The sequence below is a fragment of the Pteronotus mesoamericanus genome, unplaced genomic scaffold (assembly GCF_021234165.1).
Source record: "Pteronotus mesoamericanus isolate MK-2021 breed Mesoamerican mustached bat unplaced genomic scaffold, CSHL_Meso_final scaffold_507, whole genome shotgun sequence".
In the NCBI taxonomy this organism is placed as follows: domain Eukaryota; kingdom Metazoa; phylum Chordata; class Mammalia; order Chiroptera; family Mormoopidae; genus Pteronotus; species Pteronotus mesoamericanus.
Genome location: NW_026555319.1, coordinates 7,947,957 through 7,960,928, shown reverse-complemented (window position 1 = coordinate 7,960,928; position 12,972 = coordinate 7,947,957). Strand labels below are relative to the sequence as shown.

The 12,972-nt window shown below is 34.0% G+C and overlaps 1 protein-coding gene across 3 annotated transcripts in view; it reads left to right on the top strand.

The window, feature by feature from the left end:
- Nucleotides 1-12,972, top strand: part of MED13L (mediator complex subunit 13L) — a 253,538-nt gene that overhangs the window by 119,807 nt on the left and 120,759 nt on the right. For all 3 annotated transcript variants that reach the window (XM_054594117.1, XM_054594116.1, XM_054594118.1), the window contains one exon: nt 9,235-9,319. In XM_054594117.1, the coding sequence (XP_054450092.1) occupies nt 9,235-9,319 (85 nt within the window). The remainder of the gene's footprint in view (nt 1-9,234; nt 9,320-12,972) is intronic.

Genomic DNA, 12,972 nt, shown 5'->3' with positions numbered 1-12,972 from the left:
TGAACTAAGGAGGGGATATTGCTAGAGGGAAGGGGGTACTGGGCAAAGCAGGGCAAAAGGAGAAAACGTGGGACCATGATGATAACATAATCAGTAAAATATACTAAAGAAGAGAGAGGGAGACCTGGACACTTTTAGAGTAGAAATTGTATAGATGTTATCTTCTGTAATAAGACTTGCTACTTTATTCCAAATGATAAAAATTTTAAACTTGTGTACTTCTAATATAGTGTGGCACACATCGGACTTCTCTTCAGAACACGCTGTTTTTAATTAAATGCAAGTTTTAGCTCACTGGTTCACTTACAGACACATGAAAGATAGGCTGCAGGTTTCCTATTCTAACCTGGTGTGGTAGCACAGGTCAGAAAACTCTAATACCCAGCAGCTAGAAAACGCTGCCCACGCGTTTTTCTGTTTACGCAAACTTGTTTGTGCTACATAACCATTTTTTAAAAATGCTCTTTTACATCTCAGAGTTTTGTGAGCCAGACTTAACTTTTTCTGTTATTTGCTTATATTTGGTCCTGTAGTCTTGTAACAGAATTCCACATGTGCAAATGTTTTGTAACATATTCTTAGTGTAAAATATAGTAGTGTTATAGAAAACTTTAAAGAGGGACTGACCATTTAAAAAAATGTTTAGTTATACAGAGTTGGCTAACCTTGAAAAAATACTTTCCATTATTTTGGTTTAACTATAATCTCTCAGTTACTGGCTAATACATATTTATATTTCTGTCAGTTACCAAACTCACCATAAACACCCACCCAGTAACACATACAAGTATGCATGAATCCACAGAAGACTGCAACTGTATGGGTGTGGGAAGTGGTTCACTTTTCAGAATCCTCTTAGAAAATTGACTCTACATGTTGTCAGTATAATGTGGTTGGTGCCTTTTTTTCTCTCAGTTTTTAGCAGTTTAAGTTAGGGCTTTTATATTTACAAACTCCAACCTTTGCCATGTCCAGTGATTGATGGAAGTTGGGTTAAATGATAGATTGTTATAAAATAATTACGCTACATTCCTGTTTTTAATCAGAATTACATTTTTATTAGTTTTATTTGAAATAGAAAGCAGGTGTTCTGTTTTGGCCGAGCACTTTATATAAAGGGAAACAAATTATTTTGTAGTGAAGCTAAATAACAAAAAATGGAGAGGACAACTCCATTTTTTGTAGTAAAAGTAAGATAATGAAAAAAGAAAAAAGATTAATGCTGCTGTTGAATTTTGTAGTCCTATGGCAGAAGAAGTGAAAAGAAAAATTAAAAATTAGCGGTTAAAATGACAAAAGCATTTTGTATTTTTTATCTCCAAAGAATTGGATATATAACATAGGATTGCTTAATAAGGACCTAGTCTATTTGCCATAGATTGTCTAGTTTAAATACAGGCGAGGTAACCATTGGGTCTCAAGGATTTGGCACTGAGCCTGGTTTACAGAAACCTTTGTGTACAGAGTCTTCATAGTAGTCATTTCTCTCTGTCTCTCTGTCTCTGTCTCTGTCTCTCTCTCTCTGATGTTATTTTTGCTACATTTGCTATTCTAACCTGCAGTTAAAAAAATAATTACTATGTCAGTATGACTGGCGGCTCATATAGGAAAAATATGCTGTCTCTTAATCAAAGGTGATTACAGCTTTTTCCTGTCTATAAATGCGCTTGTTGTGTAATGAGAATGCATTAGTCTCAGACTGATGTACGAAATGAAAGGCAGCAAGAAGCAACACCATTGTTATCACTCCAGGCGTGTCTAATGAATCGTGTTTCCATGTTCTCTCGGTCACGCAGTAGAATGCCCTCAGTTAGGGCTAAGCCTCCTGTAAAATGCTCTTTAAGATTATTGTAGCAAGAACAGAAATGCTGGATGAGTGGGGCTGGGGAGAGAATACCAACAAGACAGCTGCATTTCAAACAGTTACAGCTGCAAGGATTATTCACTGTAATAGCAGTGACAGACAACAGACAACTGTTTGAGCTTTAGTGTAAAAGGCAATTTGGGGACCTGCCCTCTCAGACTTTCAGTAGCAATCTAGGGCCATGTGTGTGCACACATGTGTGCATGCATATGTGTATATTTCAAATCAGGTTGTGTCTGAAGAGTGGGTGGAAATATTTTTAACTTTTACTGATCATTTGTGTCAGTGTTGAAATCAATAGTTGAGTCAGCCTGGTGAAGGTCTTTGTGTTAGAGGAAGTTTATAAAATGTTTATTTTGTAGTATTGGTGGATTTAAGTATAACTGTTCTAACAATCATATATTTGGTTTTCTTTCTGTAAATTTAATTTTATCCTGTGATTCCGGTCCTGATAATGACCTTTTCTGTAACTTCTGAGCCTGTCGCTTTTTAAAGCATATAGTTGTTTAATACATAATAGCCTTATTTTAAAAAGATCTATTTCAAGTGTGATATATGCTTGTAAAGGAAATGCATGTTCATGGAAGAAAACCTGGAAAATACACAGGGGTAAAGAAAAACAATTGTTCCAGCAACCTAAGAAGCTGTTAATTTTGATGGCTCTTCTTCTAGGTCTTTATTTGTTTATGCTTATTATATAACAAAATTAAGAGTATATTCGTCGCTTTAAAGGGTAAAAATGTAATCATTATTTAAAAATCTTTAAGTGGAGTAGCAAGTGGGGGCAAATTTCATTCTTTGAAGTCAGTGACAGTCATTGCACAAGTTTTCTTTTTCCCTATGTAGCTATTAAAGTAACACTGTAACCTGTTTTCTGTAGCGCATGTCTTTTGAAGGCCTTGTTCAATTTATGTAGAAATTTAGTTTTATGGTTTCCTTCAATTTGAAGTTTAGTGGCTTTACATGGAGTTCTGTGATCCATTGAAATGCTAACTTGGGTCATTTCTCAACTGCTACAATGCTGTGTGGAAACCATCATTAAAATTCTGGTTATCCTGTAACTGGCAGAGAACTCATGCTGCCAGACTCCTTAGGAAGACATTATACTGTTAAGATTTGAATCACAACTCTGCTTCTGTCTGATGAATATTATTAGTGTTCATAATCATTTAAAGTTGCAAATAGGTCAAAACAAATGGAGCATTTTGATACACATCTTCTATTCCTAATTCTCATTTGATGAATTGACATGGGGAAAGTTAAAATCCATTTTCAACATAGATTTGATAAGTGATACCAAATATGCCACAGATACAAGCTATTCAAGGAAGCCAGAGCTCTAAGTGGGTTGAATTTGATAGAAGTAATAACCATTTAGTTATTAATGACTTCAGATATAGATTTTACAAGCCAATCTATGTAGGCACAACTGTGATCAATCAATAGTGTTGTACGTAATTGGATTTTTATGTGTATAATGCTATATTTCAGAATTAATGTAGTATTATGCTACTTTGTTATTTAATTTTTTGTAAGTCAATTTTAAGAAAGCAGATACTTAAAAATTCTCTTTATGTTTATCTTTAAATTTCATTTGATGCAACCCATGAAATAAATTATGTTTTCTTATAATGTCTTTGTAGTGCAATTCTTAGGTAGTACATTTAATAACTAAAAACAGTATTTAAAAAGTAGCCTGCTTTACGTAGTGCAGATAAAGGTGAAAACAAAGGCAGTGGGGCCGATTGGTGGCAGAGCTGCTCTATCTTTATGCTTGTCATTGAAATCTAACTGGGAAATAATCTTGTTTCATGTGCCTTGCTTTAATCTGTTTGTGCTTCTGGAGTTTGGAGCAAAATTTGATTTTCAGTAATTTTAATGGCTGAATAAGGAGTGTCGTCCCTGAAAGTGCCCCTCCCCCTCCAATATTTGCAATGGCCAGTGCAGTTACTGAACTCAATGTTCTGGATAATAGGTTTCATTAGTTTTGATGCCTGAGGTAAAAAAGCAGTAGGTGGGAGTAAGAAGTGTTTTTGATGTCTAGACCTTCATTTCAGCTGTTGCTGCAATATGATACATTAAAAGGAAATATGTATCATAGCTCAGAGGAAATATGTATTCTTTGAAAGTATTTCTACTTTTAAACTGTATAAGGCAGGGTGACCTGAATTCTAAGTGGATGAGCTTGAATTTCTTAAAGGTTTCCATCTTTATGCTCCTCCCTACTCTATTCCTTTCCCCCTCCTCTTATTTTTTCCCCTTCAAGTGAAGTGTGTCAGTTTCATTTGTCAGTTGGAAGGTATATCTTTCCAAGTTCTCTGCCGGGAAACACACAATCATTGAAGTATAAACTGCTTTGATACTTTGTCATATTGACTTTTTTCCCCTCTGAAACTTATATGGTTTTTCTTTCAGAGAAACTTACTAATTCTGCGAAGAGCTGTATTTTGTGAAGTTAATAGTTTTGTACTACAATTTGTGAGGATTTTGAAAACTAATTTGGGCACTGAGCAATAATTAGTGATAATTAAACTTTCTAAAACACTACATTCTGCAAAAAAAATTTATGTAGTTCTTTTGCAATTTAAGTATTTGATTATGAGGATTACTATTTTTAAAAAGGTTGAATAACAGCAATTTAAAAATATTCTGATTATAGCTTTTACAGTATAAGTGAGATAACTTTAGTGCCCAAAATAGTTTTTCTTTGTAAATAGGCAGCTGTGATGGTACTTAGTTTTATTTTTCAGTTTTAGTGTGGCTGTCATAGACCACACAACAGCAGGAGAACATTTTAATTTAGGAATTCTTTGTGCTGGCTGATGCGTGCCACTCCTCTATGGTTCATACATTTTAGGTCTCTTGGTGCTTTCTGCTCTGATACTGTTGACAAAATATTAGAAAATTATCTTTTGCTATATGTAAATTGGTTTATGAATATAGTCTATAGAGATTGTCTTCTTGCAGCTTTATATTCTGAAGTAATTAATATGCATTTAAGTTGCAACTTGAAAGATCAAATGAATTAGAAAGGCTTTTTAAAAAAATATGGAGACAGTATACCCTTGGGAGATTGTAGGTTTTGTAACAACAGGCCCTAGCACCTGCAGGCCTCATAAACTGCTCTGCAGTCGCTTTTTTTCCTCAGTCCACCTTGGAAGGGAGATGGGAATTAGGTAGCAAGTGCATCTTACATCATTTATAGAAGCTTAACGTAGACTAACTGCTCTCTCCCACCCCATGCCAAAGGATGCTTTCTGAAGAATCTCAGTATCTCAATCTCAAGCAAATGAAGTGTTGGTTTAAATTTTACTTTTGGAAGAGGATGTCTCATATAAATTAGCTTGATTATTTTTTTTTTACTTTACCATGGAGCTGTACAAATAGATTGCAGATGCAATTTTAATTTTGTTTAACTTTTGAAAAGGTTACTTGCAGCTATTTAGAAAACATTAATTTAAAGTGCAAATGGTGGATTCAAAGGGTAATTTAACTTAAGTGTTGGAAATTGCCTTTCTGGCCAGTACTAAGAGTAAAAGAGGGGGATGAAGTGGGTTAACTTAACAGTAACCATATGGAGAAGTATGGTTTCATGGAAAGAACATGGGTGTTAGAGTCAGAAAACATGGATTTGAATCTCATCTTTGCCACTAATCCTCTTAACCTAGATATAAGGAGTTTATCAGGTCAACTCAACACATGTTTATGAATATCTGAAATATCCTAGTCGCTGCAGCTATGAAAATAAACTCCCTTGATGAGTTTAATTAATAGAATAATTACTGTTTCTAAAAGTAGATATAAAATACATTTAATCCTTTTGGCTGCTGAGTGTAGTAGCTATGTTTGACTCTAGATTCTTGAACTTAGTTATGTGACCTTGGGAAAGTTTAAGATTTTTAAGCCTTAGTTTTCTCATTTGTATAATGGAGTTTAGGATGAACAGTATTTGTCAGAATTCTTAGTTGCAAACTAAGAAAAGGAGTTGATTAAAAGAATATTGAATGTTCACAGAACTCTTTGGCACTTAAAGGGCCATTGCTGCATAATTGGTTTGATGAGAAGCTAGTGCTATCACCACTAAGTGCTAAGGTAGTGGCACCTCTGCTACTGCTTGTAATGCCAATGGAAAGATCTTTCTTCTTCCACTCCCTTTTGTGTTTCTAGATCCAGAGTCAGAGGTGTGGTGCAGGAACATCTTGCAAAGTTTAGGACATATAACCTTGTCCACATGGCAAGAGGGTGTGGAAAAGAGAGAATCAGTATTTTCAGCTCCTGTTAGGGGTAACCATCTTAGACTCCAACCAGAATTCATGAAGTAGGCAATCTGCAGTGACAGGAAGATGTCCGATGCTAAGTGGCTAAAGCGAAGGGCACATGTCATTTACTCTGTATCATAGTGTAGTGAAAAGTTCTCTCCGCATTCACCCCATTTAGTTGTAGTGTTCTTGATTTAAAACTTGGCACATAGAATAAAGCCTCAGAAAATGAACAAGATTCTTTTTCTGGATAGAAAACCAATATTGAAAAATAAAAGTTATTTTATAATTATCATTTTGAAATGAAAGACATTTTATGTGTTCTACAAAGTACTCACAGTAGTTTTTAAATCACAGTGGTTTTCAAAGTCTTCAGGAGCTTTTGAGAGCGTTCCTAATTTCTATCCTGGTGCTTCAGGGATAACAGTCAAGAACTGTTGGCCAAAGAACTGTAGCTTCTTTTGTTGACTATTTAGGATGGTCTGATAGTCATTTCTTTCTGAATAGAGACAGTTTTATTTCTTCCATTCCAATCAGTATGTGTGGTATTTTTTTTCTTGCCTTATTGTGTTGGCTAAGACGTCCTCTGTAAGTGGAATAGGAGGGATGAGAACGGCATCCTTGCCTTGTTCTTGATATGTTAGCAGGGAAATAATAAGGTTTCTTTTTAAACATTAGGTATGATGTTAGTTGTACATTTTTTTGTAATTGCTTTTTTTCACATTCCCCCCCCCCCCCAAAAAAAATTTAGTTGATGAAATCATAGTGATATCTTAAAATAGTGATGTAGTTGGCCTTGCATGTTCATTAGCAAACTTGTTTAGTATTCCATATTGCATGACTGGACAGCTATACCTCTTTAACATTTCCATTAAAGTATTTGTGGACTATTTGAGGAGAAATAAAGAATTCTGGTTGCTGCCTGAGAACTTTTCTTTGATATCTTCTGATAAGGTCAAAGTATCACCAACATTCAAAAATGATGTCACAAGGAAGCAATTAGATGTGAATGTGGGGTATCCTATAAGACAATTAATCTGATTGCTTTGATAAGTTAATGGCATGTTTGAAAAAAAGGAGGTGAGCTGTTGTAAAGAGACTTAAGAGATATAAGTTGAGAGCAATTGATCGAACTTGTTTAGATTCTGATTTGATGTTTACAGAAGTACTTAGAAGTGGGATTTGCTTTAAAGTGTATTAAGAAAGACAGGAAGGGAGGGAGGGAGGGAGGGAGGAAAGAGGAAGCAGTGTGGTTGAAGCAGATGGCACAATGTTGATAATTTTGGTTTAGGAGTTTATTGAGACTTGTTATTCTATTTTAAAGTGTGTTTGAAGATGTTAATTACAAAAGGTTTTTAAAGAATGTACAGAATAGCCATTACCAACTTAGAAGAAGATCTTGGAAAGAAGAGCTGATGTTCATTTCACAAATGCTGCATCTCCAGTACTTTTTATGGCACAAAAGACTACTATGTAGAGTTACTGAGTTGAAGAGTGGCTCAGAGTTGGACTTTGAGTGTCGATAAAGTGTTAGGAATTTTTAACCTACCTCCTTGAACAGATTATTCATTTTATGTTTGTATAATAATTGAAAAATATATCTCAGTAAATCTAAAGGAGCTCTTTAAATAATTAGAAATTAAAAATTCTAAGTGTTAGAAACCATGTTACAATTTAATAGGGAGCTTCTTCCTACCCATCCACCTCCAGTGATACATAAAATAATGCTATATCTTAAAATTGATCATGTCTTACATTCAGTGAAACACATTAAGAAGGAAAAGCAAAGTAATATGGGGTGTTTTCTTTTTTTGAAATGGTAGCTGTCTTTCTTACCCAGGAAAAGGTCTACTCAAAAGATAAATGTATGAGAACAGAGATTCACGACACCTTCAAAGAATTGTAGAAAACTTTTGGATGTTTTGTCTTGAACAGAGACAGTCTGTTGTTAGCAGGACTGTGTGTTTGTTTGTTTTATTTTACTTTCATTTCTGTGGTTATCAATAAAATACAATGTTTCTGCCAGAGATTGATTTGGGAAAATTTGGTGTATCATTATGAGCTACATAGACAGGAAAATAGTTATCTGACATATGAAGACAAAAAATATTTATCTTGTTTTAGCATTTAAAAAGTCCTATAAATAAAACCCATGAATGTAAACATACTTCTTCAAAGTTTACCTGATTGGAGAATAAAGAGATACATTTTGAGATGTCAGTTAGTGTGATAAGAGCATTAAAAAAGCATTGTGGATTTAACATGTGTTTTAATTCTGTCAGAATTTTTTCTGGTGAATGCTTTTGTCAAGATAACAAGTAAAAGGGAGAGGAAATTTTCTTTTGCAAATGTCTTTTCCATCCTTCCAATTTTTTGCTATCTTGAATTGAACTAATACAATTTAAAAGAAAATTAGCTATATTTAGGGCGTTTTATGTCTTTTTATATATGAAAAGAATGTTAGGAATGCATGGGGCATTGTTTGTCTGTTGGATTCTCTTGGTGTTAGAGTTACTTGTGGCTCAGTGTTAAAATATATTTCAAAGGCAAGTACAGTATTTTCCCAAGTGTCAAACATTAATGAAATTATGAGTCCAGAAAATAAATTGATGTTATATTAAGATTTAATTTTCTGACTTTCTCCCTAAAATCATGTCCTTAATTCCTATCCAGATAACTGCCTTCAAAACATTTAAAAAGTTTTGTGTAATTCTGACATTATTGGACATTTTTCCTTTTGATTTTTTCCTGTGAAAATATGTGTGAAACTTCGGTATTAATTCTATTTAAATACCTTTAAATAGAACTTTAACAGACTTAGTTTTTGTGGCACTATAAGGTAGACAGGTTGATTGGAGAATTTCAAATGACTTTAAACTTGGAATAAGCAGGTTGGAAAGACTTATGGGAGAGGGATTCTATGCCATGCTTATATTTCAAAGACTTCAAAATCTAAACACGTATTCCCTTCAGTATTTTGTATTTTATGACTTCCTCTGTTTCAGTGTGAAATAATTTATTTACATTTACTCATTCACTTTAGAAAACATGTGTTTAGAGTTTTTTATTTGGATGCCCACTTACTGGTTCATTTTTCTTTTTTCTTTTCAGTTGTGGAAGAAGGACTCTGGGAAAATGGCCTTTCCTATGAATGTCGGACGCTGCTCTTCAAAGCGATCCACAATCTGTTAGAAAGGTAAGAGAAGAAACAGCATCAAGGTGGTTTTGAGAAACCTAAGTATGCTAGATAACTCAGAGGATTCCTGTAGTTCTCAAAATGCTTCCATGCACAGTTTTATAAAGAAAATTTTATAAATCTCTTTTTTTATATTGATACAATTTCAAAGTTAGGGAAGTTTCAGAAATAGCACAAGGAACTTCATATATCCTTTTACATAGATTCACCAGTAATTTTTGTGTGCCCAGTTTGCTTTCTAGTTAGTGTGATCGCTTGTCCTAAGCCCTTCCTCCCTGGGAGTGTGTGTATGTGTGCCTGCATGCTCGCACATGTATATATAATGCACACACTCATTCCCTGAACCAGTTGTGTCATTTGCATATGTTGGTAAAATGCCATTATCAAATCTGTAGTTCAGTTTTAGTGTTATCTGTTGTCCCAGTTATGTTCTTTATAGCTTAACCTCCCTTCCCTAAGATCCAGTCCATGGTCATATATATATTTAGTTCATATGCCTTTTTGAATCTAGAAGGAGTTCCTTAGCCTTTCTCTTTCTTTTTTTGACATTGGCATTCTGAATGAGTTCAAGCCATATGTTTTATATGAAGTCCCTTAATTTGAGATAGTTTCCCTATGATTAGATTTAGGTTATGCTTTTTAGTAGGAATACCATAGAAGTGATATTGTGTCCTTCTCAGTGTATCATAGGAGATGGCCCATGATTTCAGTATTTTGTTTTTAATGATATAAACGTTGTTGATCACATCTTTGAGGTGATATTTTGCCAGGCTTCTCCACTGTAAATTAATAAGTGCTTGTTAACTATATTTCTTAATTCTCTCTGTAAAGTTAATAAGTATTTTGTGGCCTTTTCCTAAGAGATTGTGTAATTATCCTGTTATCAAATTTTGCCTCACTTGTTTTAGCCTCTACTCGTGGTCCATGTCTAAATCAGTTAGACTATTATGGCTGTAATATTAATTTTCGAATGCTACTATTCCTTCTACTTTTATTAGTTGGCATTCTATTGAAAGGAAGAGCTTTCCATTTTCTCCCATGTATGAATGTGTTTATGTCTTTATCTCTCTTAATCTTTATCTCTGTATAAATTTGGAAAAATGAATTTCTGTTTTATTCAATATATTATAATTAACTGCCCTTATTTATCTTGATGCTTGAATTCTTTCACATTTGGCTAGGGGAGGCCCCTTCATGATGGCTCCTACGTGTTTTGACTTGTCCTCATCATTGTTTGAGCACTTGTTACTTCCTGGCATAACAGTATGTTCAGGTTCTGGGCTGTGTTTTAAGGGAAGAAATAGATAAGAAAGAACAGGTTAGTTCTATAGGAAAATCTTTTCCACTTCTCTTCCCCAGTTTATATATAGTACTTCTAGGTGATCAAAGGACATCCTAGTGTCATTGTTTCTTATCTAAGCTATTATCTAGGGTAATATCACTATACTATCACTGCTTAGGATTCTTAAGCTACAGTTGATTAAGTTGTCATCATTGAAGTCACTCAGAAAGACCTTTCCCACAAAATTTACCTGTTTTTTCGTTCTGAACTTTAGTTCCTCCCTCTGTGATTTGGAGTAGACAAAGAGGCAGTCTGTTACTAGGGGCAGTATATTTTAGAAGCATTGATTTTACGAGTTGAATAGTCTTAAATATTCCATGTATTTGGTATTTCTCTCTCCTACTGCAAAGGAGGACAAAATACAGGCATAGTACATACAAAGTCCAGGAAAATAAGGAAGTTTTACTGTTTTCATAATCTTATTTCAGGGTCAAGCTCTTATAGCTATAAAGTAATTAATGTATCTTTAAACACAATCCTTTTTACCTAAGTTTTTAATGTATAAGGGACAAGGTATGTATTTTTAAAAATTGTAGGTCATTGTTATTTTTTATAATTTAATTTTAGAAAAATACTAATGAATTTGTGGTTGAATTCTTTTCAGGGTTTTTTTTGTTTGTTTGTTTGTTTTTTGTATTTTGAATGGTAGCATGTTCCTTTTTTGCGAGAGGGAAGAAATTAGAAAACAAATACTGGGAGAGAAGAGAAATGCAGATAATTCATTTATTCTGTGCTCATGAATACAGAATTGGTGATAAAAACTGAAGTCCAGGTCATAATGAATTCTTTTATAAGAAAGTTAATTGTGACATTTGCAATACGTATTGCAATAAAAGCTTGGGATAGTTCTAAAGAACCTTGGGTTAGACCTTGGTTTGATTTGAGGATCTGTTACTTGGGCCTGTTGCCCTAACCTCACTCAGTCTTAGTTAATGCCCTTTAAATTAAGTATAGGATACTGTGCACCTTGAGATTTCATTAGATGATGTATATGATGTGCATTGCATAATATTTGGCCTATTGTTAACGTTCAGTAATTATTAATTCTTTTACCCCATATATTTACTATTTTGGATACCTTGGTTTCATTTTATAAGAGTTTATTTTGAAACAAATAATGCTTATTTTAGAAAATTATTAATAATCAAGCTGTTTAGCTCTTAGAATGGATGTATTGAGATTTGTTTTTTAAAAAATTGATTCTTTTGTGTTTTAAAATAACTTTAAGTAATTGTGTTTTATGAATGAAAATTACCGTACTCATCAGGCAGGGAAGCATTTTAAATGGTGGTTTTTAGCACTCTATTCATTGTCAATAGAAAGTGGATTGGCTAATCTGGGCTTGCCCTTTTGTTCTTCTCATAGTTTAGACCATTTGCTGTAATTTACTTAACTGTTTACAGTGTCAGTTTATTGAAATACAGTTTACTCTCTTATTTCCAGCAACTTTCTGTTATGCCATTCCACTTCCAATCAGATAAGATCCATGTGGTTTCCCAGTGTGGGTGTTTGGAGTTTCTAGTGTAGAAAGTCAGAAGTGAGGTTATTGAAACAGATCACCAAGGAATGTATCACTTGAAGGGCATTTGTGCTTCCTGAACCATTTTTTTTAGGTTTGCCTGTTAAAAGCTTCTACAAGTGATTTATTTTTCTGCTTTTTATTTAAGCATATAGATTTGTTTAATTAAAAGGGAATTTCATGAATGACCTTAAGAAACTCTCACTTATAGTTGAGCAGGAGTCATATACATCAATCTTTTTCTTCCAAAAGGTGGTGGTGGTTAGTGTGTACAGAACCATAAGTCACTGCATTGGTTTATTAAAAAATAATTTCCCTACAGAAATTAAGGTAGCATTGTGGACTTCCCACAGAATAAGACAATTTCATTTCTTGTTGCTATTGATTGGTACTGAGGTAATACTATATTAATACTGTGGAGAGTTTGATTCTAGGGTAATATGACTTCACATATTTTGTCATTCATTTACTCATTTCTCCTATAAATCTTAGGTATTTGAATATGCTATATAGTATGTACGTCTACCAGCATTTTCTGCCATAACACACACACACACACACACACACACACACACACACGCACGCGCGCACACACACGCACGCCCCCGGGCAGCTTATTCAGGAGCATTTTCCATCAAGGGTTCACACAGAAGCTAACATATCTGGCTTTAATTTTTTATATCTGTACAGGAGCATACATTTATAGAAGTCCATTTTTTCCCTGCCTTCAGAGACAGGAGATATTTTGGGTCATGGCTCTGCCAATTGTGTAACTATATGATTTGGGAGAGT